This window comes from Tursiops truncatus, chromosome 9, assembly GCF_011762595.2.
Source record: "Tursiops truncatus isolate mTurTru1 chromosome 9, mTurTru1.mat.Y, whole genome shotgun sequence".
In the NCBI taxonomy this organism is placed as follows: domain Eukaryota; kingdom Metazoa; phylum Chordata; class Mammalia; order Artiodactyla; family Delphinidae; genus Tursiops; species Tursiops truncatus.
This window is the reverse complement of record NC_047042.1, coordinates 34882572-34907018: the sequence shown is the minus strand read 5'-3', so window position 1 is coordinate 34907018 and position 24447 is coordinate 34882572. Positions and strand designations below refer to the sequence as shown.

The 24447-nt window shown below is 35.6% G+C and overlaps 1 protein-coding gene and 1 long non-coding RNA gene across 25 annotated transcripts in view; one reads left to right on the top strand and one right to left on the bottom strand.

Moving 5' to 3' along the window:
- LOC141279531 (uncharacterized) overlaps positions 1 to 24447 on the bottom strand; it is a 57145-nt gene that overhangs the window by 26422 nt on the left and 6276 nt on the right. Inside the window, exon 2 of the long non-coding RNA XR_012333924.1 lies at positions 6372 to 6463. This is a non-coding gene — a long non-coding RNA (uncharacterized lncRNA). The remainder of the gene's footprint in view (positions 1 to 6371; positions 6464 to 24447) is intronic.
- The window catches only part of HDAC9 (histone deacetylase 9), a 576603-nt gene continuing 560347 nt past the window's right edge, over positions 8192 to 24447 (top strand). For 4 of the 24 annotated variants that reach the window (XM_019928325.3, XM_033862990.2, XM_033863003.2 and 1 more), the window contains exons 1-2: positions 8538 to 8580; positions 8812 to 8874. In XM_019928325.3, the coding sequence (XP_019783884.2) occupies positions 8853 to 8874 (22 nt within the window). In that variant the 5' untranslated portion in view covers positions 8538 to 8580; positions 8812 to 8852. Of the gene's footprint in view, positions 8581 to 8791; positions 8875 to 11236; positions 11370 to 24447 lie in introns of those variants that run through there. The other 20 variants (XM_033862978.2, XM_033862974.2, XM_033862981.2 and 17 more) reach the window with 15 other exon arrangements.

Here is a 24447-nt window from a genome sequence, read left to right as displayed (position 1 = left end):
GTAAAAGAATGAAATTAGAACACTCCGTAACACCATACACAAAAATAAACTGAAAATGGATTAGAGACCTAAATGTAAGGCCGGACTCTATAAAACTCTTAGAGGAAAACATAGGAAGAACACTCTTTGACATAAATCACAGCAAGATCTTTTTAGATCTACCTCCTAGAGTAATAGAAATAAAAACAAAAATAAACAACTGGGACCTAATGAAACTTCAAAGCTTTTACACAGCAAAGGAAACCATAAACAAGACGAAAAGACAACCCTCAGAATGGCAGAAAATATTTGCAGACGAATCAATGGACAAAGGATTAATCTCCAAATATATAAATGGCTCATGCAGCTCAATATTAAAGAAACAAAGAAGCCAATTGAAAAATGGGCAGAAGACCTAAATAGACGTTTCTCCAAAGAAGACATACAGATGGCCAAGAAGCACATGAAAAGCTCCTCAACATCACTAATTATTAGAGAAATGCAAATCAAAGCTACAATGAGGTATCACCTCACACCAGTTAGAATGGGTATCATCAGAAAATCTACAAACAACAAATGCTGGAGAGGGTGCGGAGAAAAGGATACCTTCTTGTACTGTTGGTGGGAATGTAAATTGATTCAGCCACTATGGAGAACAATATGGAAGTCCCTTAAAAAACTAAAAATAGAATTACCATATGATCCAGCAATCCTACTACTGGGCGTATACCCAGAGAAAACCATAATTCAAAAAGACACATCCACCCCAATGTTCATTGCCGCACTATTTACAATAGGCAGGTCATGGAAGCCACGTAACTACCCATCGACAGACGAATGGACAAAGAAGTTTTGGTACATATATACAATGGAATATTACTCAGCCATAAAAAGGAACGAAATTGAGTCATTTGTTGAGACGTGGACGGATGTAGAGGCTGTCATACAGAGTGAATAGTCAGAAAGAGAAAAACAAATATCGTATATTAACGCATGTATGTGGAACCTAGAAAAGTGGTACAGATGAATCGATTTGCAGGGCCGAAGTTGAGACACAGATGTAGAGAACACACGTATGGACACCAAGGGGGAAAACCGCTGTGAGGTGGGGATGTGCTGAATTGGGCGATTGGGATTGACATGTATACACTGATGTGTATAAAATTGATGCCTAATAAGAACCTGCAGTATAAAATAACAAACAAACAAAACTACTAAATTTTCTTTGGGTTATTTGTATGGAAATATGTTAATATAAATGTTTCAGACATTTCATGAAATTTCTAAAAATCTTATATGTTCTGGTATAATGTTATAAGTCATAATTCTAGTTATTACTTTAAAGTGTATATCTCAGAAATAACTAAATTTCCTTGTCAATTGCATTATTGTGAACTTTCATCAAATCTTTAACTGTGGTCATTTAAAAAAAAAAAAAAAATGAAAAGGAGTTTCCCAGATGGGAAAGAGTGGAAAAGCATTCTGGATTACAAGAACAGCATGTGCAAAGGCATGGAAGAATGAAGGATCTGTGTGGGTAATACCAAGAAATTGTATGTTCATGAATTTTGAAAAAGAAAGTAAAGGATCAAGTTACTAAGTCATGTTGTGGTCAGAACCTGAATGGCCTTGGAGGCCATGGTTCTTTGTTCTTGGCTCTGATTTAAGGGTCCTGAAATAGGAAAGATTCCATATCCATGGGATGTCTGATGAACTTAGTGATAGAGCCAATTGCAAATGTTTGTACTTTAATTATATGCCATTGCTATAAACAGTTTTGATCAGTCAAAAAATAAGTACAGTATATTTTGGGTGCTTGCTATTTCTAAAATTTGGTAGTTGGCCCCCAACTAGATCGAATTTTGAAGTCAGAATTTAATTGCAACATTAAAAGAAAATGTTGTTGCTATTTTCGGAAGCAAGCATCCCAGCATTCTCTTGATTTAACTTGGTGATAGGTAATAGTTTGGTATGGTAAATACCAGTCGATCTTTGTGGCAAGAAATGATGTTTCTGGGTTTATTTTCTGATGTCTGCTATACTTTTATTAGCATGTGGAAATTAGTCTTATTACAGCTCTGAAATGTAGTATCCATCCAGATGCTAACTATGACTATTAATTTTAGGTGATCAGAATCCCATTTATTTCCAAAATGATAAATATTAAAGGTACAGCTACATAATAATGAAACACACTTTGTAGTATAATATAAAATTAAAAATTTGAGGCATACCAAATAGCAAAGTTAGAATGCTAATTTTACTTAATTGGAATTCTCCCAGAATTTTTATTTTCATAGCCCTATAGACCAAAATAGTGTTTTTGTCTTGAAACTAAGATTTGTACTAATAGTTTGTGGTGTTATAAACACCTTGTACATACAGAGTTTGGTAAACATAGCATAGGTTAGCCAAGCTTATACAATTTGAAATACAAACCAGTATTTCAAGGTAGATGCTGTTAAAAAGAGAAAATGGTCTTTTCATACCTTGAATATTAAGTGGTCTTCTTCAGTCTATTAGCAAGTTTAATTATTTTCATTTTGAAAAAGTATTCTGTAATAATAATGTTTAATTTGAAATTGGACCCAAAATAGATAATTTATTTATACCTTTAGCCATCTAATCATTGCTTTGGAAAGAATGGTCTTATCTACTGGTTCTCAAACTTTACTGTTTATCAGAATCACTGAGAGGGCCTGTAAAATTCAGATTCCCACCAGAGATTTTCATTGAGTAGTTCTGGCCCAATAAATTGCATTTCTAACAAGTTCCCTGATGATCCTGATGCTCTTAATCTGCTAAAAATAGAATAAATCATGGATCAGCATATCCACTTTGAAGGGAAGAGTTAGAGAAGAAATTTTCAATCAAAGCAAGGCAAATAATTCTAGAGGTTTGTTGAAGTTGTTGTTTTGTTCTCTTATGGAACAGTCTCCTGGAATTCCACTGCTGATGTGTTTTCGCAGACCCTTTGGGTCCAGGCAAGATTTCCTTTTCTGAAGATCATTTGGTAGCCAATTAGGTTGTTATAGTACAGAGGAATCGCTCGTAAACTTAGTGTCCACTATTTAATAAGAGACAGAAAATTCAGAAAAATAAGCTACTTAGTTCAGAGTAAAAATTAGTACATTATACTTTCCCTCTCCTTCCTGTTCCTCGGGGGTCTAGGAATCAAGTCAGTTGCCTGCAGGCAAGTGTGTATAACTTTACTGATGTGACAGTACTTTGAGAAATGTGAGGATGGGAGCAACAGCAACATGAGTGAGAAAGAGTGAGCAGAGGACTTACAGCTCTTGGTGAGTAATTTGTAGCTTTCTTGTAAAGCACAATTCAGTACTTCAGGCAAACCAATTTTAAATCTTACTGCACCTGGATTCTAGAACCATAAGTTTTGGTACTGCATGAAAAGTCTGTGCTTGATTACAGATGAACAGTGGATGTATTATTGTGGTAGAATAAATTAGGTTCTACTACCTCCTTTGCTTTTTTCCAGTGGAGTCTTCAGTCATGTTATTTGTGGAAATATTTTGATGACATGTAGATTTTTTTAATCCATAATTTAAATTTTTAATTAAAATTGAATTTAAATGTTTAATTTTTTTTGTTTTGCCTATATACCCATAAAAAGAATTGGAATTATCATAATTATTCTTGAATGACATTTTGCATTAGGATTCGATGCCCATTCCCATTTTTTATTAAATTGGGAACCTGGTTTTTTGCCCTATTCTTTTTCACTTATTATTTAAATAAATGTAAAATATAATTAGATCAATTTCCAAAATGTTTATTAAATTGAATTAAAATTTATTATATTACAATTTCAAAAACTGCCCAGCTATTCTGGGCTGACATTTGTATTAGCTTCTTACTGTTCTTATAATATAAAATTTATTATCTTTTTTCCTTGTCAGTAAATTGGTTTTATAAATACCTAGAAAGAAACTTAGTCACATTTCTTTACCAACATTGTTGAGATGATATGAGAAGCATTACCGCAACATTCTTAATATTTAAGTTCTTGGATAATAGACGTAATCAATATACTTGGTGGTAGGTTTTAATAACGCTATCTTTTCCTCCCAGAAACAAGTGGTGTCTATTTTATGATAAGTGTCCAATGTCTTTTCACTCTAAGTTTTCATTATCAAGAGTTGAAAGACAAGACTGCTAATGGCAAAAAATGCTGAAAGAATGCAGGGATGAAATATGAATAAACCTCAAATTAAATAACTTGGTCAAAATGAAGAAGACCCATTATTTATACTGTTCTATGTGGATTGCCCTCTCCTGGTACCTCTGAGAATGGAGGATTACTAACTCTTTTGAGTTTTATTTTATTTTATTTCTTATGATTATAAAAGCTTTGAGACTGTTTTTTGTAGATTGAGGGCATAATTTAAATGTAAAACGACAAGAGATGTATATTACGTCAACGCAGATGGTCCCCAATGTCAATGGTTCAGTTACCGAACCAAGTTCGTCCTGCCCGACTCACAGCAAGCCAGAACGCTGAAACACGGGAGATTTGCAGCTAAGAGAGGGCTTATTCGAAAGGCAGCCCAGCGAGGAGACAGGAAAACAAATCTCAAAGGCCAAGGGCTAGGGGTATTGATGGGATAAAGAATAAAGAAGCAGGGTGGTCTGAGGCATGGGGAGCCTCGGGAGCGTGGGGAGCATGGGAAAGGTGATTGGAAAAAGGTGCGGGAATTGTCTTTAGGTGCTGGGATAACAAAGCTACAGGCCTCTGCAAGTTCAAAAGGTCACCTCACGGGCCCTCGGCATGCCCATGTGAAGAGTCCGTGGTCTTCCCCAGTCTTAACCACCTCAGCTCAAACCACATGCAGCTGACTCCAAGTTCCTGGAAAACTACTCAGGCAAACATCTTATTGTGTAGACCACCTGCTCTTGGAGGACATGCAAATCTTAAAACACCTTGATTAGTCCAGGCAGGTGAAATGGATTTGGCTAATCATTACCCAGAGTTTCAGTTCCATTTACGATTTTTCAGCTTCACTGTGGTGCGAAAACAGTATGCATTCAGGAGAAACTACAGTTGAAATTTCGATATTCTATGAAGATGCTGGGCAGCAGTAGTGAGCCACAGCTCCTAGTCTGCCACGGTGATCACTGGGTAGATAACTGATACACTTAAAACCATTCTGTCTTTCACTTTCAGCACAGCATTCAATTACATGAGATATTCAATACTTTATTATAAAATATGCTTTGTGTTAGATGCTTTAGTCCTCCTGTAGGCTTCTGTAAGTGTTCTGAGCATGTTTACAGTAGGCTAGGATTAGCTATGATGTTTGGTAGCTATGATGTTAGGTATATTAAATGCATTTTGACTTAATGATGTTTTTCATTTAGAGGTTTATCGGGAAGCAACCCCATCTTAAGTTAAGGAAGATCTGTACTAGGATTTTTGCTGTCCCTCTTATGTTTATCACTAGTTTTACATATTCTGTTTAAAACCACTCTGAGACAATTAAGAGTGATTCTATTTTTCACAAGTAGATAATATTAAAATTTATTCTCAATATCTCCGATAATTATTTGCATTGTAAGGGACAAGATGGTGGACTAGAAAACATGAATGCTAGACCTACTTAGCTAGAGTACCTGTTCGAAACTAAGCAAGTCTCTTCAGTCATAACTCCATTAATGAGTGCTTTTGCATCTTTCATAACCCTCTAAAAAGTCTCTTTACTTTCTTCATGTGTAAAATAGGGAGATCATTTGTACTAGGTGAGTGGATTTCAGTTATTTTTTTCCTTCCTTTCCTTTCTCAGCTTTACTGAGATATAGTTGACATACAGCACTGTATGTTTAAGGTGTAGGGCATAATGATTTGACTTACATACATCATCAGTGACTACCACAATAAGTTTAGTGAGCATTCATCTAATATATCATCTAATATAGGTACAAGATAAATTGAAAAGGAAAAAAATTTTTTCTTGTGATGAGAACTCTTGGGATATACTCTGTTAACAACTTTCATATAACACATAGCAGTGTTAATTATATTAATCATATATTAATTATGTTTTATATAATAATAATATAACTATTATGTTGTACATTACAAATTCCTAGTACAACTGGAACTTTATACTTTTTAACCACCTTCATCCAATTCCCATCCCCCTACCCCTCACCTCTGGTTATCACAAATCTGATCTCTTTTTTTCCTTTATGAGTTTATTTGACTTGGAAGTATGATTGACCTACAACACTGTGAGCTCCTGGTGCACAACATAATGATTGGATATTTCTATACATTACGAAATGGTAGCGATGATAAGTCTAGTTACCATCTGTCACCATACACCATAATTTTTTCTTAATATAAGAAGTCATTATTCAAAACAAATCTTACATACGCAAATGTAAACAGATGAAAATGAAGCTGCCCTGGTTCAGGGAAGAACGTCTTCTGGAGAACACCGAGTCAACTCCCAGGTACCTTGGCATCCTGGGGGACAGAGAGTTTGGACATCATTATAGACAATGTCTAAATTTCCTCCCAGGTCTAAAATGCTGTGGTTGCTTACATAATCTCTGAGATAAATTGCCAGGTCCACAGTATTTCCATCCCTGTAATTTTATACACCAGTTTCTTAATTGAGTGAAAGTTTACTTGCAAAAGCAGATGGAATTAAACAGTTTTTCCCATTGACAGGAACATAAGATTTTCATGTTTAGCTTAAGTCAAATGTAATTTGGAATAACTTTTTTATAAAAATTCTTATAATTTATCTGTTCAAATATAATTGCACAGTAAGTAGGAGTTAATCTATAAAAATAGGAAAATTCAGTGCCCTTCTCTTCAGCAGTGAGTTATCTGCCTAATGACTTAACATGCTTCTTCCTTTTCACCAAAAGTCTGTCTCCGTGTTCTCTTTCTTCTGCCCCACACTCTGCTTGACCAAGATCCCTCCTTCGCCAGGTCATCCTGGGAACCTTGAAATGCTCTGCTGTTTCCCCTTCCTTTTCTGTTGCTACTAATGCTTTAGGAGTTTTATTTTTTCTTGCTGAGCTAGTTTAGAAAAAGGAGAAGAGCTCCCATGACCAGTGGATTTTTCATTTTGGGGTTTGCTCTTGGGAGTGGCTAGATGCTAGCAACCCAATTTGTGATGCAGAATTTATTTCTCAGATAGAAATGATGTTAACTGTACACCAGAGACCATAGAATTTTTAGTACTAAATACTATATAGCTCATGTACAGGTGAATTCCACAATGTGTGTTGGTCTGGGAATCTATCAACTATTATAAATGCTATTTCTATAGAAAAGTGAGGTCTGTGTTTCAGGCAATCAATGTAGAAATGAATGCAGAACATTCATAGTTGGGGACTGACCATATTTATTTATTGATCCACAGGTGCATATAATCTGTAACTCTGCGCCATCCATAATTAAGTACCAACATTTACTTTTGCAGGTGAATTGAATTTAGTCTGAGAGGCTGAAATAGAGGGAACGTTTTTAGGTCTAAGCTGTGTGCATATATATATATATATATATATATATATTAGATATAATAGAAACTGAATGCAATAAAATTGATAGGTGGCACTAAGATTACATTAAGATTTGTGAAACAGGACAATTGCCTTACAAAAATAGCAAGTAAAAAATCAAGCTAGTCCTTCATAAACATTTTATTCTGGGGTGTGCTTGTTTTCTGAAACTACCTCTACTAAATCTCCTGTCAGTCTTAAAACTAGAAGGCAGAAAAGCTTCTAGTGCTACAGCCAACTGCAGTGTAGCCAGAGAAACAGGCAACAAAAATAGAACACCAGGATTGCTGAGCGTGGGTGAGGCAGAAACCACATTATGAGCAAAAGCTTCCAGTATTATTTTAGAACCAATACAGAGCTCTGCACTTCTCTCCTCTCTCTTCCAAAAACACATACTACAAAAATAAAATGAAATGAAATGTATGTGCATTTGCCCTCTTAGAACTATGATTCTTAATTTTTTTTTCCCCTTCCTTTCTTTGGAAGCGAATCGCCAGTATGGAAACAGTGTGTAAAAGCAAGCTTGGAGGGAGGAAAGAGTTAATTGCTTTTAAGGCCCTGCAATAGAGAATTATGGTTTGAAAGATAGAGGCTGGACAGCTGGGTTTGCTGGGGTATTTTTAAATGCATTAATGCAGGCTCCAATCACTCGGCCATGCTTGACCTATTTTTGGCTCAGGCCGACCATTGTTCTATTTCTGTGCCTGTGGGCCATGCTGTTGTTGATTCATATGCAAATGCATTATCACTAGCTTTAGCCAACTTGAGCTGAGAGAGACCAGAGAGGGGGAAGAGACACACACAAACAGATAGGAGAAGGGCACCGGCTGAAGCCACTTGCAGGACTGACTGACGGTTCTCACAACGAAACTCTAGCAGCCTGAGGAACTAAAAGCCAGGTTTAATTGGTTTCTTTTTCTCGTGGGTAGAGTTAATATTTTTCTACTTATTTTGACAAAGCAATAACCCCGAAGCACATTCCTAGTTCCCACCTGCTTTTAGTTTCCGGTGTAGCCTAAACTCCAGAGAGCCTTAGCATCCACTCGGTCCTTTCTGCTTTGTACACAGGTTGGTAACGTGGGAAAAGTGTCCAGGTCTTTTGAAAAGTGTGTGTTAACAGAGAGGAAACCATTGTTGAAGCTTATCCTCTGCTTCTTTTCCTCGGGGTGGAGGGAGGACCAGCCAGGGTAACTCCTGGGGCCCGTACACTGAGCAGCGATGAATCTTTCAGTAGCTGAAGTAAGAGTGATTGGAATATGCTGCAGACAATTTACGAGACTGACTCGTGTTTTTCTTCAGATGGGGTGGCTGGACGAGAGCAGCTCTTGGCTCAGCAGAGAATGCACAGTATGATCAGCTCAGGTAAGACCCTTTTTTCGTAACTGAGACCTTTTACGTGTGAAAAGGGGTTGACTTGGGAAATGAAGCTCCGGAAAGCACCTCTGTTAAGGGTTTGCTGCTTTTTGGTGTTGATGTTGCTATTTTCTTGGCGTCTAGGAGGGTTTTAGATCCCTTCCATTACTGTTTCTGTGAATATTCAGTCTGCTCAGGGACAGGCTGCTTCTGAATGAAATCTCTAAGCTTCTGATGAAGGATGGGACTGAGATAAGTAAAATGTACTTGGGGGTGTTTTGCCTGACTATGCCACTAGAAAAAGGAGATCAGTACTGATTGTAAGGGTTTTCTAATGGGACTTTAAAATAATCAGGTAAGTTCATATCGGGGCTGCAGCTTACATTGCAGTCTCCTCTAGCCGGATGATTTTATATTTACAGTGTGCCTACAGAAGCACATCTATTTATAGACCTACCTTCTGAAATGTGTTTGCTACAGGAGTTGTGAAGGTAGTTTTAATTGTGGCTTTTTCTCCTAAGCCCAAAATGAAACTGCTTAAGGATGAAATAAAATTATTATTAGCAGATGGTTATTTTAATTTTCTTCAAAACATTTGGGGAGTCTACATTGTCAGGCAGATGCGAGGGCATAACACACATATAAAGGTGTTATATGCAGGTGCAACGTTTTAAAGAATAACAGTAACAGATTCCGATTTTTAGTTTCCCCGTGTATGTGCTTGTGCCTTCAAGGAGCTGTGCTGATGGAAGATGAAGCTTGTCAACTTTATCAATTTCTGTTTGTTAAAAGAGCAGACTCTCCGGGCGATGGCACATACTTGTAATTGTTGCTTTTCATATTTATTCCCTACAGCTAGTTCCTAAAGCTTGGGGGACTTTTTGTTTTGTTTCTCTTCTGAGTTCTTCCATCTAAATTGGCTTAAAGTTCTCCCTCACATCTTCTGTGTTCCTATGTGCACGTAATCGTAATTATAGATCACCACCTAGATTTCCATGGTAAGAATGCGGCATAAAGCAGCGTCTACTTGGTAGAGCTAGAAGGGGAAGAAATATTCCACAGGTAGGCATAATGTCTGTTTTAGTATTGAACACCTTCTCATCCCTGAATCTATGTTTGAAGCAAGTTTTCTTAAACCTTGGTTACTTAGGATGATTTTAAGGTCCTTCTGTTGACCCCAGTTTTTCAATGAATCAGAATAAAATATCAATTTTGTGTAATTTGGTGTGTTTACACTTAAGTAACAGGACTTACATTAATTAGTAGTGCCTGCTTATGGAAAGCAAATGTACCAGAATTTCATTATGGTTTATTATCTTTGCGGCTGTAAAGTTGACAAAAGCTTGCGGAGGGGTCAACCGGAATGTCTCCGATGGAACCGGTCACTTAGCATTCTATTTTTTAAATATCCACCAACTCTATAAAAATTACTATTTTAGATGTCTTTTCAGTATTACACTTTATCCTTTTAGTCCTTACCTCTGTATTACAAGTTTCCTATTTCTTTCACGTGGTAGAAACAAAGCTGTACCTTTCAAGCAGATACTGTCTGCTGGCATTGAACCTTGCTACAGGTGTTTGCAAGCTTCACTGTCTCAGCGTCTTTGATAATCATACATAAATTTACTCCAATTTCAGTTGAGATTGTCATTTTCCTGACATTTAATGATTTTTATACAAAGCAACAGTATTTTCAAGCAGGGAAGCACTTGAGACTGTCTGTGCTATTGTCAGTTTTACAGGAAGCAACATTTAAGCACCAGCTGTTAAACGAAAAGTGATGTCAATTGACATCAACTCCCAAACCTGTCTGATATAAATAAGGAAAAACTCCAAGTTCTATTTATTTTTAAAATTTGAAACATAAAAACATTTGCATTCTTCCCACCATGTCCTGTAACATTTGCTTTTGTTTAATATATTATTATATGCCCTTAAATTTAATTCCCCTAGTTTTTATTGTATACTTCTGAGACAGTGGCTCTCAAAGGTGCCGTCACCAGGAGTATTTTACAAAATACCGATGTCTGGGTCCACCCCTAGAGTTTCTGATTTAAACGGTATTAGAAACATCCTGGACATTGGGATTTTAAAAATCCTGAGCAATTCTAATATGCAGCAAACTTTGGGTATCACTGATACAGGGGAAGGGGGAGGTGATGGGATGCTGGTGACCCATATCAATAGGGTTGGCCCTTTAAGTTAATTGCTAAATTAGGGGTGTGTTTGTCCACATTTAGCTACAAATCTTGTTCAGCTGGCTTTTGGACCAGTGGTAGGGATATGATTGATAGGCTTAGAAATGGTTGGAATCTTTGGATCTGAAAGAGAAAAAGATATATTGTGGCAGTGCAGGGTGGAGGGGGCACTGCTCGAGGAGTGGAAAGCTCTGTTCTAGCTAGAGCTCTGCTGTTAACCAGTTGTGGAACTGGTTTACTCACCTGTAAACTGAAGAATAATGATGTCCTCCTGCTTACCTCTTGACATTTCTGTGAAGTTCAAAGGTAACATGTCATTAATGTGTGCACTCACTGTTGTTATTGCTATTTTTAATGAATGAACCTGGGTTTCTGGCTCTTCAATACCAAGGTCTATCTTGCTGAATGAGCCAGATGAGCTAGATTGCATGTCACATGGGGGAATGAATTTTAGTTTTGATAAATTTTCTTTAGTTATCTTATAAATCAGCTTTTTGTTTTGTTTCCCTGCTCTGATAAGAATTAAATTCTTTCCTTGGGTAAATGGTGACTTTAAATCAGAGTAGCATGGGTATGTGTGTATTTTCTGTGAAATGTCTTCTTAATAGTCAAAGGCAAAGAAGCTGCAGAATATGTAATTGGACAGTGAGATCCCAACAGCAGATTTCTTGAGATTAATTTAAAAAGCTTTGTTCTGTTGTTAGTCGTTGCTTTAGAGTTCCCATTTGTTTTTCTAGTTGTGTTGGATACTATGCATTAAGCTAGATGACTTTTTTCTTCAGAGCTCTTTATATACTATTAAATTGCAAGTGTTTTATATGGTTCCATTTTTTTCCTAATACTGACCCAGCCAGGCTAGACATCTAAAGTAGAATTAGGTTCTACAATGTAGTCTGTTAATATCTTTTTAATAAAAAGCTTTATAATATTGAATCTCGGAATTTGGTACGAGTGACACATTTTGCCAGGTCGGTCTCCACTTTTGTGGCCTGTGTGGGCCAATATAAGTGATAACTGGCAGAAGCTGAAGCATGTGCAAACATTGACTCAGGTCACTCAGCAGTAGCTGGCAGAATTCGGGGTGTTCTGTTGCCAGGCATGTTGCTTAATGCGTTGGACAGCAGAGCTTTCCAGACAATATTGGAATGATTATTATGAAAGAATTTCCTAGAGTTTGTACAGCATCAGTGTAAAATACATTTACAATAAGGAAAAGTCGTGTTTTCACTATGCATTCTTATTTTTGGGTACAAAAGAAAAACATTTAAATCTAAATTCTGAATTTCTTTTGAGGAAAATGTTTCTTTACCCTTTCAGAATCCTTTTATCTCCGTGGTGTGTATTGTCGAGGGAAAAGGAACATTTTAGATTCAGTAGTCATTTATGTCTACTTGGAAAGCAGAATCTAATTATGAAAATGTAAGTCTGTGAAATGCTCCTGTCATGTCAAGAATCACTTCTGGTATTCCCCATAATTACTATTTTTGCTGTTCTCTAACTCAGGTTATCTTCACTTACAAGGCTGTTATCAATTGAAATATTTGATACGTAGCAATCAAAAAGCTAGATATAAGTAGGCCCGTTGAGGATGGGGACAAGAATGAGTATTTTCTTTTTCTGTGGGTGACACAGGTGGCATAATTGTTGCTATGTGCTTTAAGTAAGAAAATTCAATAAAACCCCTCACAAGAATATAATAAGCCCAAATTCTGAATTTAAAGTGGTGAGTTTTGATTTTGCAGATGAGAAATTTGTAAATGTATGACATAATGTCTCACCACAGATAGATGATGAAGTGACCCTAAAATAGTATAAGCCAGCAACCCACCCCCAACACCATACACAATACTTAGCACTGACTGAGCGAAGAAAATGATATGACCTAATGCAACATATCTCAGAAACTGGTAGTTAAGGGAAAAAGGGAGGCAGGGATCTTTGATCAGAACAGAGAGACTTAACAGGGCCTGAATCCTGTTCCTCCTTAGAATTTTACTGACAAGAGGACAACTTCCTGAAAATTCTCACTAACGTTCCCGTATCTGGAGAGAAGCAAACTGAGTGGATATCCTCAGCTTTTGGTGGCGGTGGTGTTTTTTCTTGTAACTGAGGAATAGTAGAAAGGATTCTGGAAGAGAAACTGGTGAAATGGAGGAAGGTGAACAAACACTATGTCTCTGGAGAAATGAAGACTTCAGAGCAACACTCTAAATTGGGAAAATGACCCATAGCTCTTTGCAATGAAATACCCTTCCCCAACTAATCTTATAGATCCCACCAAGAAAAAAAAAAAAATCAACTTCACTGAATCCGTGGAATTGTCTAATAATTGCTCCCCACAAATAGGAAAATAAATTCCATAAAATAAGAGCTCAGAGATGAGATGATATTGATAAAACAGTAGAATGGGATGAAAAGGATATTTTAGGTCTAGGGAAACAAATTTAGAATGAAAACATGATGATTATAGAAGAGAAATACCCATTAGAAATAGCGGGGAACAATAGGCACCAGTGACAATCTTTACCAACAAAGAGGAAAGGCTGGAGACAGAGGGATGAAAAAGGAAAATGGATTAAAGCAATTGGAGAGAAGTCAATAGTAAGAAAGACAAAGACAGTGTAACAAAAAGATTATTTATGTCCTTGAAGTTGATATTCCAAAACGTTGCAATAGAAGATCACTTTGTAAAAATGAAGAAAGATTATTTCAGTGAAAAGGAAAAAAGAAAAAGAAGTCTGCAGATTGAAAGAACTCCCGTCTTTTAGGAAAATTTGCTGCAAGTGCTCATCACAGAGACATAGCCTAACTGGGCTATTGAATTTCAAATGATAAATAATTCCTCAGGGGTTCAGGCAGGTAAGGCAAAGATCTACAGTGAGGGAGAGGGGGGAGGAAGAGAATGTGTGAAACTCTAGAAGCTTTATCAAACTTATACAGCACTCAGTGCCAGAAGATAATGAAGAAAAATCTCTGAAGCTGAAAAAGAAGTACAACACAGTGTTCCACCCAGGGCAGATGTTATTAAAGTATAGAGAAAATGGGTAGGCAAGTTCGACATTCTCAAACATGACCTAGACTGCTTGACAGGGAAACCCACTCAATGAAAAAATGAGCATGGAACAAAAGCAAAAAATGAAATTCAGTCGGAAGTAGAGAAAGCATAGTAAGGTTAATGGGGCAAAAATTGAATCCTTTTTAAACAACTATGAGATTGTGCTTGTAGGAGAGAAAGCAAATTTTATGAAGTAGGGCAATGAAAAAATATTCATAAAGCTCTCATCCATATGAGGCACTGGGGAGAGGTGAAATGCAAGGATGTGTGAAAGTGCTAATATCATCTCCTTTCTGAGCAGGGACAGACTCCCTGCTGCTTAAAATAGAAACACGTGGTTAAAAAAAGATCTAAATACTGATTTCTTTTTAGTAGTGTCTTCATTTAATCTTAGAGATATCTTTTTGGAAATAGTACCTCATATAGGAAGGAAGCATTTAGTATGTTTATAGTCCCTTCAGTTACAGTTTTTCATTATTAAATTCATTTAAATTTAATGTTTTTTAAATAAAAATAACTTTGGTGATATGATCTCATTTTATAAGAGTATATTTTATTTATCAATCTCCCAGAATAATTCATATATAAGTAGAAGGAAATCAGGAAAAACTGTGTGTGGAGGTGGTCGGAGGGGAGCTTTGGTTTCCATTGTCATGAGTTTTTTCCTTGTGTGTGAATTTTTATAATATGCATATATTTTCTAAAGTGTTTCTTACACACCCACACATGAAGCTACTATGCCAAAATACTAACAGTGATTAACTGTAAGTAGTAGGTATATAAGCTAGGTTGTCTCCCATCGCGAGTAACAGAAAATCGTATTCGAAGTAACAATGACAAGGGAATTTAATCATTTAGTGAAATAGCATGGTACTCAGGCAGCACCAGGGGCGTCAGTAGTATCAACAGGTTCTTCAAACTGTTCTTCTCTGCTGGCCTGAGAGTTTGTATCGTCCTAAGTCTGTTTCCTCCAATAGTCTCAAATTGATTGTAGCAGTTCCAGACGTTGTCTACATGCATGGTAAATTCCAGAGACATAGATGAGAAAAGTTTGCTTTCTTGGATGTTTTCTTAAGGAAGTTTTTTACCCAAAATTTCTCTAGCAGGTTTTCCTTCATAACTCATTGACCAAAAGAGCATCACCTGCCCATATATTAGCAAGTCATTGAAAAGAAGAATGAGACCCCTATGATAGCTCCTTAGGACCATGACTGAGCCAGGGAGGGTGGAGGCGACAGCTAATAATCTAGTTTCTATAAGGAAGAAGAAAGGGTGGGCAGAATAGATGTTGGCTAGGCACCACAGTATTTGCTACAGTGTTTGTTGGTAGTTGGACTTTTCTTCTTTGTAATTTTCTTTAGTTTGTAATTTCTCAAAATACAAATAAGTGAAGGAAGTGGGCTATGTAATTTCTCTTTCAATTGAATTGTGTTACTTCATTTTCATGAAGATATGCATCCATTTAAACACCAATAAAATTTTTTAATAGTATTGAATAGAAATTAGTTGTGGAAGAAGACTGGATGCCTCTAGGTTGCAAGTCATTTTTTTAGAAAGGAGGAAAATCAACATTGTGAACTGGTGCATTACAAGCATTTATTAGAAATTTGAGTAAAATATTCATTTCTTGTTGGCTTTGAGGGATACAGAAAACATTAACAGAAATTTATGTCATAATATGTAAACTTTTTGGTATATTAAGGAGGGTTTTCTTTAAAATATTCAGAATGCAGTTTCTTTGCCAGTATGTTGTTATAGTTATTACATTTTCAGAGTAATGAACAATTTTAACAATCTGGAATGGTAACTACATTTTAACATTTTTTTTTCCTGAATTGGAATACTTTGAAAACAATTTAATTGGAATAAAAGCCCATGAAAATGACTTTTAAAACAAGCCTTCTTTAGATGAAATTCAAAGATATTTTGGCATGTGCTTCAAAACAGTGTGTCAATGCCATGGTCTATCCCATTCTTCAAAGGAAGTTGAGGTTCTAGTGGTTATTAGCTTGAGAGGCGAAATGCCCTTACAACGGACAGTTTTCCCTTTTGTAATCTTGGGGGATTGACAGTTGGGATATGAAAGGACAAGAAAATACCTTGTTCCCACTAGTTCTATTCTTCTTCCACCAAGTCAGTTGCACAAAACAAATTTAATTTAAACAAATATTTTTACAGTACTAAACGACGTGTATACTTTTAAGTGTTATCAGAGAACATTTTGTTTAGGTGCTCCATAAATACAAAACTAAGTCATTCTTATGTTTTATAAAAATATCAGTTCTATTCATTATTTCCATGTTAAATTTTCAATAGTGATGGGCCTTTTATATATGGTGTTTTAAAAATACCCAGTAATTAAATCCAATGAAAGCTACATTTAAGGAAGAAGGAAATTTACCAAACCACAGAGTGTAACTAGTCATTTACTTATGATTAAACTCTTTGCATGTTGATAAGGTTGGAAATACCCCAGAACTTCACTTTTTTGCTTCTTCCCCTCATGATCTACCACTTGTGTTTGAGATGTTCAATTCGTAATTTATATGCAGTATTGACACAATTGTAGCCATGTGGATGTCATTTTCAATTATTTGAGGTAAGTTTTGGTGGGTGGCTAAGGCACGACATTTCCAAACTCGGTTAAAATATGAGAATGTCATGTAGTTTTTTCAAAATTTGAAATTAAAAGCAAGCAAGAAAAGAAACCTGGGAAAATTTCACTGAATTTCCATTAAATTACATTGTGGCCTGGGAGTTCTTGCTTTAGTAGAAACATGTTTACCCAGAAAGTTTTCAGGGAGCCCCACATAGGATGAACTAGAAAAGCTGTTGGTGAATTGAACTCGATTTTAAGTTTTATTTGTGGTGATGTTTTTTGAGTCTGCTTTCAAATAGAATTCAAGTATGTATTTTGAGTCTGTGATTTTATATCAGGAACTACTCATTTTAGATTAGAAACAACAATTATCAGTATTAGATAACATTTTTATGGTTTTTCTGCCACATTCCCCTCTGATCCAGTTGTTTAGTCTCAGTTTAGGAGGTCAGTGATTGGACCTATATATTCTCACTTCTTTTTTTTTAAATCATTGTCATTCTTATTATTGATATAATGAGCTAATGTTTCAAAGCTTTTTCTGTACCAGGCATTGTTTTATCATTTAATACTCTCCACAGCTTGAAGAGGTATACAATAGTTGTAGCATATTTTGCAGATGAGGACATAGTTTCAGTGAACTTACGGATGGTCATCATGGCTAGGAGCTGGCAGGGTCAGGTATGAACTTGTGCTTGTTTACCATGTCCCTGCCACTTTTTCTCAAAGAGAAAAATATTTAGCATAGGATAAAGTTTTTCACATCTGTTTGGTGCTAAAAATGTGGAGTCAACTGTACTTATAGACAAACATCTAGGTACACTTCTTAGTCCTGGGATGTTTACAGCCCACATAAGCAAATCTGTTGAAAGGCTTTCTGGAACAGCCTTACTTCACAGTTCCAGAGCTTGATATTTAAATTGGAGTAAGTTAACAAGATTCCGAGCTGAGACCAACTTAAGGCAACCTCCAGAATTCCATGAGATTGATAATACATGGAGTAATGAGCAGACACTGTGGACAGAACCAGTATTCCCCATGCAGTTTGCCATTGCTCACAGTAACATCTCACAAAGCATAAAGGTAAGGTTTATACCACTTCAAAAGAACACGATTATTAATGTATTTTAGCTGGAGAAAGTTTGTTTTTCAAATGTTAGCGCTGTGGGGCTCAGTTTCTTTCAACCAAAGTATTTGAATTATACCCACCCTGGTCTTTACCTAGAAATAGGGGCAAGGAGAGGTTAATAAAGTTTGCGTCTCCACTCAAGTCTTGCTTTCAACATGCAATGTCAAATTTTTGAGCCAAAGAATGATCTTAACAAAATTTAGATTCTGCCTATTTTGAATATATATTGGTCCAATTTGGGTCCAATTTTGGGTGAAAATTGGATGGAAGTGTCCAATTTGATATTACATTTTTCTTTATCTTGAGTTAAATTTTCTTTCTTTGGATGAATATTGTATGTTCTATAGGTGGCTTATGCATAAAATTCACCAATTAGATGCTAATCCAGTTATTCAAGACCCAACTCTTTGGTTTCCATCAACTGATTTTTATAATTCTATTTGCTCTGAGAATCTCAAGCCATCTTTATGAATCAATACATTGTAAAAGCATTATTGATTGTCATGTTAATGACCAACATAATTTATTGCCTTCCTAAGGGAAAGAAGCTTTCAGAAGATCATTAAATGCATTAAAATCTGCAAATGCCCACATGTCTGTGGCTCTCTTTAGCAGGCTGACTCCTTTGGGTCAGTTATTCTTAGCTCCGTATTTCTATCTTATGGCATTGCAGGTCTAAGATTAGCTTGTTAGGCGTTATCATGCCATCTGAGTTACCTCCTAATATAACTCTACACTGGAATGATTATTTATAGAAAGAGCATTCTGTCATTTTTGGGTTATTTCTAGTAGTTTAAATAAAGAAGAATAACATTCAAGTGAAACCACAGATTCCTTCCTGCTGCCAAAACAACATGATAACTGTCTGCTTAAGGGGCAATAATGTTTAAATGTGTGCTTAGGGTGATTGCAGAATTCTTTTTATCACTGCCACTCTGACAGAAGGGGGAGGCCTTCGGATAGTGATGTATAATGCTTATGGAAAGGCAGCGAGGCAGCCTTGATGCTTTCTGTCACAGAGCACAGAAGACTCTGGTTGATGATGACAACATGAGACACTCAGGGTTTATTTTTAGAAACAGACATTGCTAAGCTCTCTGTTTGGTGTTAATATGGCTCATAAACAGGGCTCCTTGCTGTTGACCCTTCCAGTGAAAATGGCATTTTATACACCCATACACACACGCACAACCTTTTTTTTTCTTTTCTTACTTTGCAAGAATGACTCTGTTATTAAGAAAAATATTAGAAATTTTTAAAGCTAGTAAGTCTAAATTCTATTAAATTCCTCTAGTAGATATAGATTATTTTTAAAATCCCATGAAGATTGGGTTTAAGAGATGGTTTATGAAAGACAATTGAATGTTTTAAGTACAGTGAATATACAGGTTGGCTGTAAGGTGTGGAAAAATAGGTGAATATACATCCTAAATGACTTTTAATAATACATTACAATGCCTGTAAAATATATCATCTGTGCTTCTGGCTTTATTGTGGCAATATATAAAATAAAGCTATAAAAGATTATAATTATGATGCATTCATGTACGTTACTGATTTTAAATAGATGAAATAAAATCTTAATATATTTTTTAAAAAGTTGATACAAGCCTGTTAGTTGTTTTCATATACCTAACTCTTGATGAGCCCAACAGATTTCATGTACAGTAAAGTGTACAGTTTCACATTTGAGAGCTATTCTCTTATTTTACTTAAACTGTGCACTTAATGCAGAACTTAGTAATTGATATTTTGCTTTAAAATTAGAATTGTGATTTTAATCTTTTAAATTTACATTTCGTGTTTCCTGATTATTAACTCATCATTAGATGATGAAAATGTTAAAGTGGTATGTTTCATATTACACCTTAGTCAAAATGCTTTAGAATGAATAATTTAGAGCTCTGTAGGAATATTCATAATTTTGTTACCAATTATTTACTGAAAAAACATATTATCTTTTTAAAAGATAAATATTTTTGTGCTTGTGCTCAATATAAGGAATCCACTGATCGTTAAGAATTTGCAAAATGATGGACAAAAACAGGAAACACACAGCAATTCAGGTGTATTCTCAAAGAAGCCAAGATGTAAATAAATTCAGAGGGGTGGAAGTAGAAGCAATTATAGGAACCAGTTGCATCCCAACCACTCTTAATTAGCAGGTTGAAGGTTTGGGGAGGGTGATGTAATTGTTTGAAGCTTTGGAAGCTGAGGCAAAACAGTCATTCATCTGTCCATTTTTCACTCAAAAATATTTGAGAGTCATCCATGAGCCAGGTACTGTTCTAGGAATAGAGGCTCTACCTATGAAACAGGACAAGGAGACACATGGTAGACTGTTCAATTGAATGACGGATGGATAAGGCTACTTCAGATAGTAATAAGTACTAAGGGAAAACAAAATAGAAAAATGGGATAGAAAGTGACTGGTAGCAGGGGTGGTATTAGCTATGGTAGTCAAGTAAAGCCTTTTGAGGATGCTAAGATATGAAGAACATCTTCCCAATGAAAGTAGGTTTTCCATCAACATTGCATTTGGGCTAAGTCAAATAGAATGAAAGCACAGTTAGAAAAGAACAGAAAATATTATGGAGCTATTGTAGCTTCCACTTGCCTTATGTGAAGAATGGGGGAACTTTTATCAGCATGTCAATGAGAAAGCCCCAGGGAAAGGCTGTTGGCTATGATTCTCTCTAGTTTCCAAAGAGACTGTGGAATCAGCTGAGCTCTTCCTAGGATTAATGCTGTTGACTGGAAATTAAGGACCTTGTAGAACTCCTTACCTTTGCTGCTTCCTAAAGATTCATCTTCGCCCCTATTCAAACTCTTACCTCAACTGTGCTGAAACTTCTTACTCAAGCGGTATGAACCATCCTAGTAGTTTAGTGAATAATTCCTCTTCCCTGGGGGCCAAAAAGAAGGGGAACAATATGTCCTCATGGGGAAGAAGAGAAGTCTGAGAACATTTTCTCATGAACACAATATTGCACATTTTTTAAGGGGTATAAAATACAGTATAAATTACAGTGTTTATTGAGCACCTATAGTATGCCAGGTACTTAATTCAGGGAAATCATGGGTCAAATAGCAACCTTGTTAGGTGGCTGTAGAACTGTAACTTACAAACAAAATGTTTGGAATACATAATCTTCCTTGTGTTGGCTAGTGAATAGATTTGTGACAAATTGTTGCAATAGTTGAGCAAGGAAGTACTTCATGGAGGTGACAGACCTATTTTTAAAAAAGAAGAAACAGCAGTGTGCTGGGAGCTGTTTTCCCCACATGTTCTGCTCTCTCATGGATAGGGAACAATGATGGTTACACATAGGAGAATGCACAAACATTTTTGAGGGACTGACACGTTATCTCACATGCTTGATGCCTCATGGGGTTTTCCCTCAACATTCCAATTGGTCTAAGTCAAATGGAATGAAAGCACAATTAGAATAGAGCAGGAAGTGTTCTGAGGCTATTTTAAACTCCACTGACATGCCTTGTGGAAGGGATGGGGAAACCTTTATTAGCGGGTAGGTGAGAGAGCCAGGGGAAGGCTGTCAGCTACAATTTTTCTCTAGCCTCAAGAAGACTGGGACTGAGCCAGACTCCTGGCCAACGTGCTTTGTTGGATTCACAGTGTAGCTGTGAAAAATAGTTAATAGCCACCTTCTTTTTTTCTCCAAGGATTGTCTTATTCAATCAATATTTATTGAGTACTTGACAGCTATATGTTTAAGCTAGATTTCTTGTTTATCTGTTATTATTGTTTATATATTTAATCAGCTATTTCCTTTTTCTGAAATACCCTTCTGCTTTATTCCACCTAGTATTCACTGGAGAAATTCTAACGCTTGCAAAGCCCAGTTCAAATGTTTCTATATCACTAAATTTTCCCCAAACCCCTGCAATACTTCCCCAGTCATAATATTAATCTCTCTTCTCTCCTCTCTGTCTTCTCTCTCCTCTCCATCCCCAATAATCCTTTATTACTCCCTTAGAACATGCCCATTTTCTGTCTTATACTGTGGTTATTTATGTACATGTGTCCCCATCCCCCCCAATTAGTTATGTGCTCCAAGAGGAAAAGGATCATGTTTTACTTCTGTTTTTATTCCCTGCAGTGCCTAGCACATAATTGATCCCTGAGACTATTTTTAAATGAATGAATGAATGATTAAACAGTACAGTGGTATTGTACACAATCTGTTTTTGATTTTTTGAAATGTTTCCTTTTATGTAGAAAATAAGTCCTCAGTTATTTGTAAATTTGAAAAATACAGACTTTTGAGGATGTTAGAAACTTTGACTCAAAAATTTAAATTATTCATTACAGAATGTAAGTCAAGAATGATCGCCAGTGCTTCGACAATATGTATATGAACCTTTAAATGTTTCAATTATCCTTAACAAAGGGAATTTTGGAATATTCCTACTTGAGTTGATTTTTCAATGAATAATACCAATAGAAATTTCATAAGATACATGTCTGCATTCAAAATGTTGTGTGAAATAGCTAATTTAAGACTGCCTGAATGTAAATGCACTCTTTTTTATCCAAGGAGAAGAGTAAATTTGGTTGTGCAGATGATTACAGGTGTACTTTTATATTATTCAAACACCATTTCACATTTAATCCTATTTTTCTCTTTGTGATACTTTTTATGTAAAGACAGTTTTCTTAGATAAAGGACAAAAATGAATGGATTTTTGGGTTAACAACAGTATCAATTTGAAACAGTTCTGCACCTTGCATTGCTATTTAGAACTCATCTTCATTTCTTCAGTCACTATTTAATTAGCTATGTTCTTTGAGAAGGGGGCAATGAAAGAAGATTTTTTTTTTTTTTGGTAAACCCTTTACTGATCAAATTTTGAATGCCAAAGGTATCAGTAATTTTAAAAATTATCTGAAGTAAAATGTCAGAACAGGGAATTCACACAGTGAGATACTAAGGAAAAACAGATGGATGGAATGAATCAATCTGTATACAGAGCTATTCAAGGAGAAGAATGAAATAAATATATTTATGTCTTAGTGGGAGAGGAATGATGAAAAGAATAGATATAACATATGTGGGGAAAAGACACATAATTTTTTGTAGTAGTCCTTTTGCCCTGGTTTAGGCTTGAACTCAGCACAAGTTAGGATAAATTAAGGGCATTAAGGCTCAGAAAATTAATTGAGTTGGTTAAAAATATAAGTATGAGCCAAAAAAGGAGTTGGATAATAAAACAAAATTTTGCAACCTAGCCATTGAAATCAGCTTAGTAGAGCACAGGGAATGAATGCATGCCCATGTTCTTTCAGTGACTTTGCTAAATGCTGCCAATTGTATTTTCTCATCATTAGGAATCCAAGTTAAGTTTCTAAGTGCTGTAATAATCATTTTGAGATGGAACAAATCAAGGTTGGTTGATCTTGGATTCAGAAGTTTCTCATTCTTATATTAACCATTACCAAGAAATAAGGATTAGTTCAAGCAAAATTCCAAAGGAATATAATTTTAAAGCTATAAACACAGTAAATTGAAAACACTCATTTGTTTTCTTTTCTGAAGATGAACAAAAAATGTTAAAAAAAATTACCTTGGTATCAGCTTAACCTAACTTGTATATTATAAGAAGGAAAACAGTGTAAACAATCTCAGGCAACCAATGATTAAACATAATAGAAACAATGCCCCTAGTTTAAAATCACTTCCTTCAGATTTTAATCAAGAGTCAACTCTCACTATTCATTATCCCAATAATTAAATGGAAATTACCTCTACATCATTATCCTGGAAAGAGTAATGATTCTTTTAAAAAAAATTTTTTTTTCAGCAGATAGTGCTAAACCTGGATATGGATATAACTTTAGAAAACCTTATGAGTTCATTTTTAGATGACTAGAAAATATATTAAATTGCTTTGTAGACAAGAGAAGAGAACATCTTTCTATTTCATTATCTACTGCCCAGTCATGTTCCTTGGGCACTGAACCAAAATGGGGTAGAGATTATTTTTATGCTTTACCAATCATATATGTGAGAACCATTTTTCCCACATCCCTGCCATCACTGAATGTTGTCAGATTTTAGATATTTTTACCAAATTGAGAGATGAAAAATGGCACAACATTACTTTTTTATGTGAATTTCACTGATTACTGGTGGAGCTGAATGGGTTTCATACGTTATTAGCCATTTGGATTTTCTTTTATGGAGAAATAATTTCACCAGAATGCTTAAAGGGAAAAAGTCTATCAGTGAATGTCATCTGTTAACAGACTAAAGGAAAAACCAATATGATCATTTCATTAGATGCAGAAAAACATTTGGTAAAATGTGGTACCTTTCCAGAATAGAAACTGTATTAAACTAAGAATAGAAGAAAAAAGTAAATGTTATAAATCAAAACCCTATCTGAAACTTTATATTTAATGGTAAAATTAAAACACATTCTCTTTTATGTCAAGAACTTTGTCTTTGGAGTCAATGTTCTAGAACATAAACATTCAACAAGAGATATAAGATTTTTAAAGGGAAAGAAACTAATTGAACTAATAAAGAGCTCAGTTTAGATTGCTCAGTACAAGTTCAATACAACATAAAAAATTGAA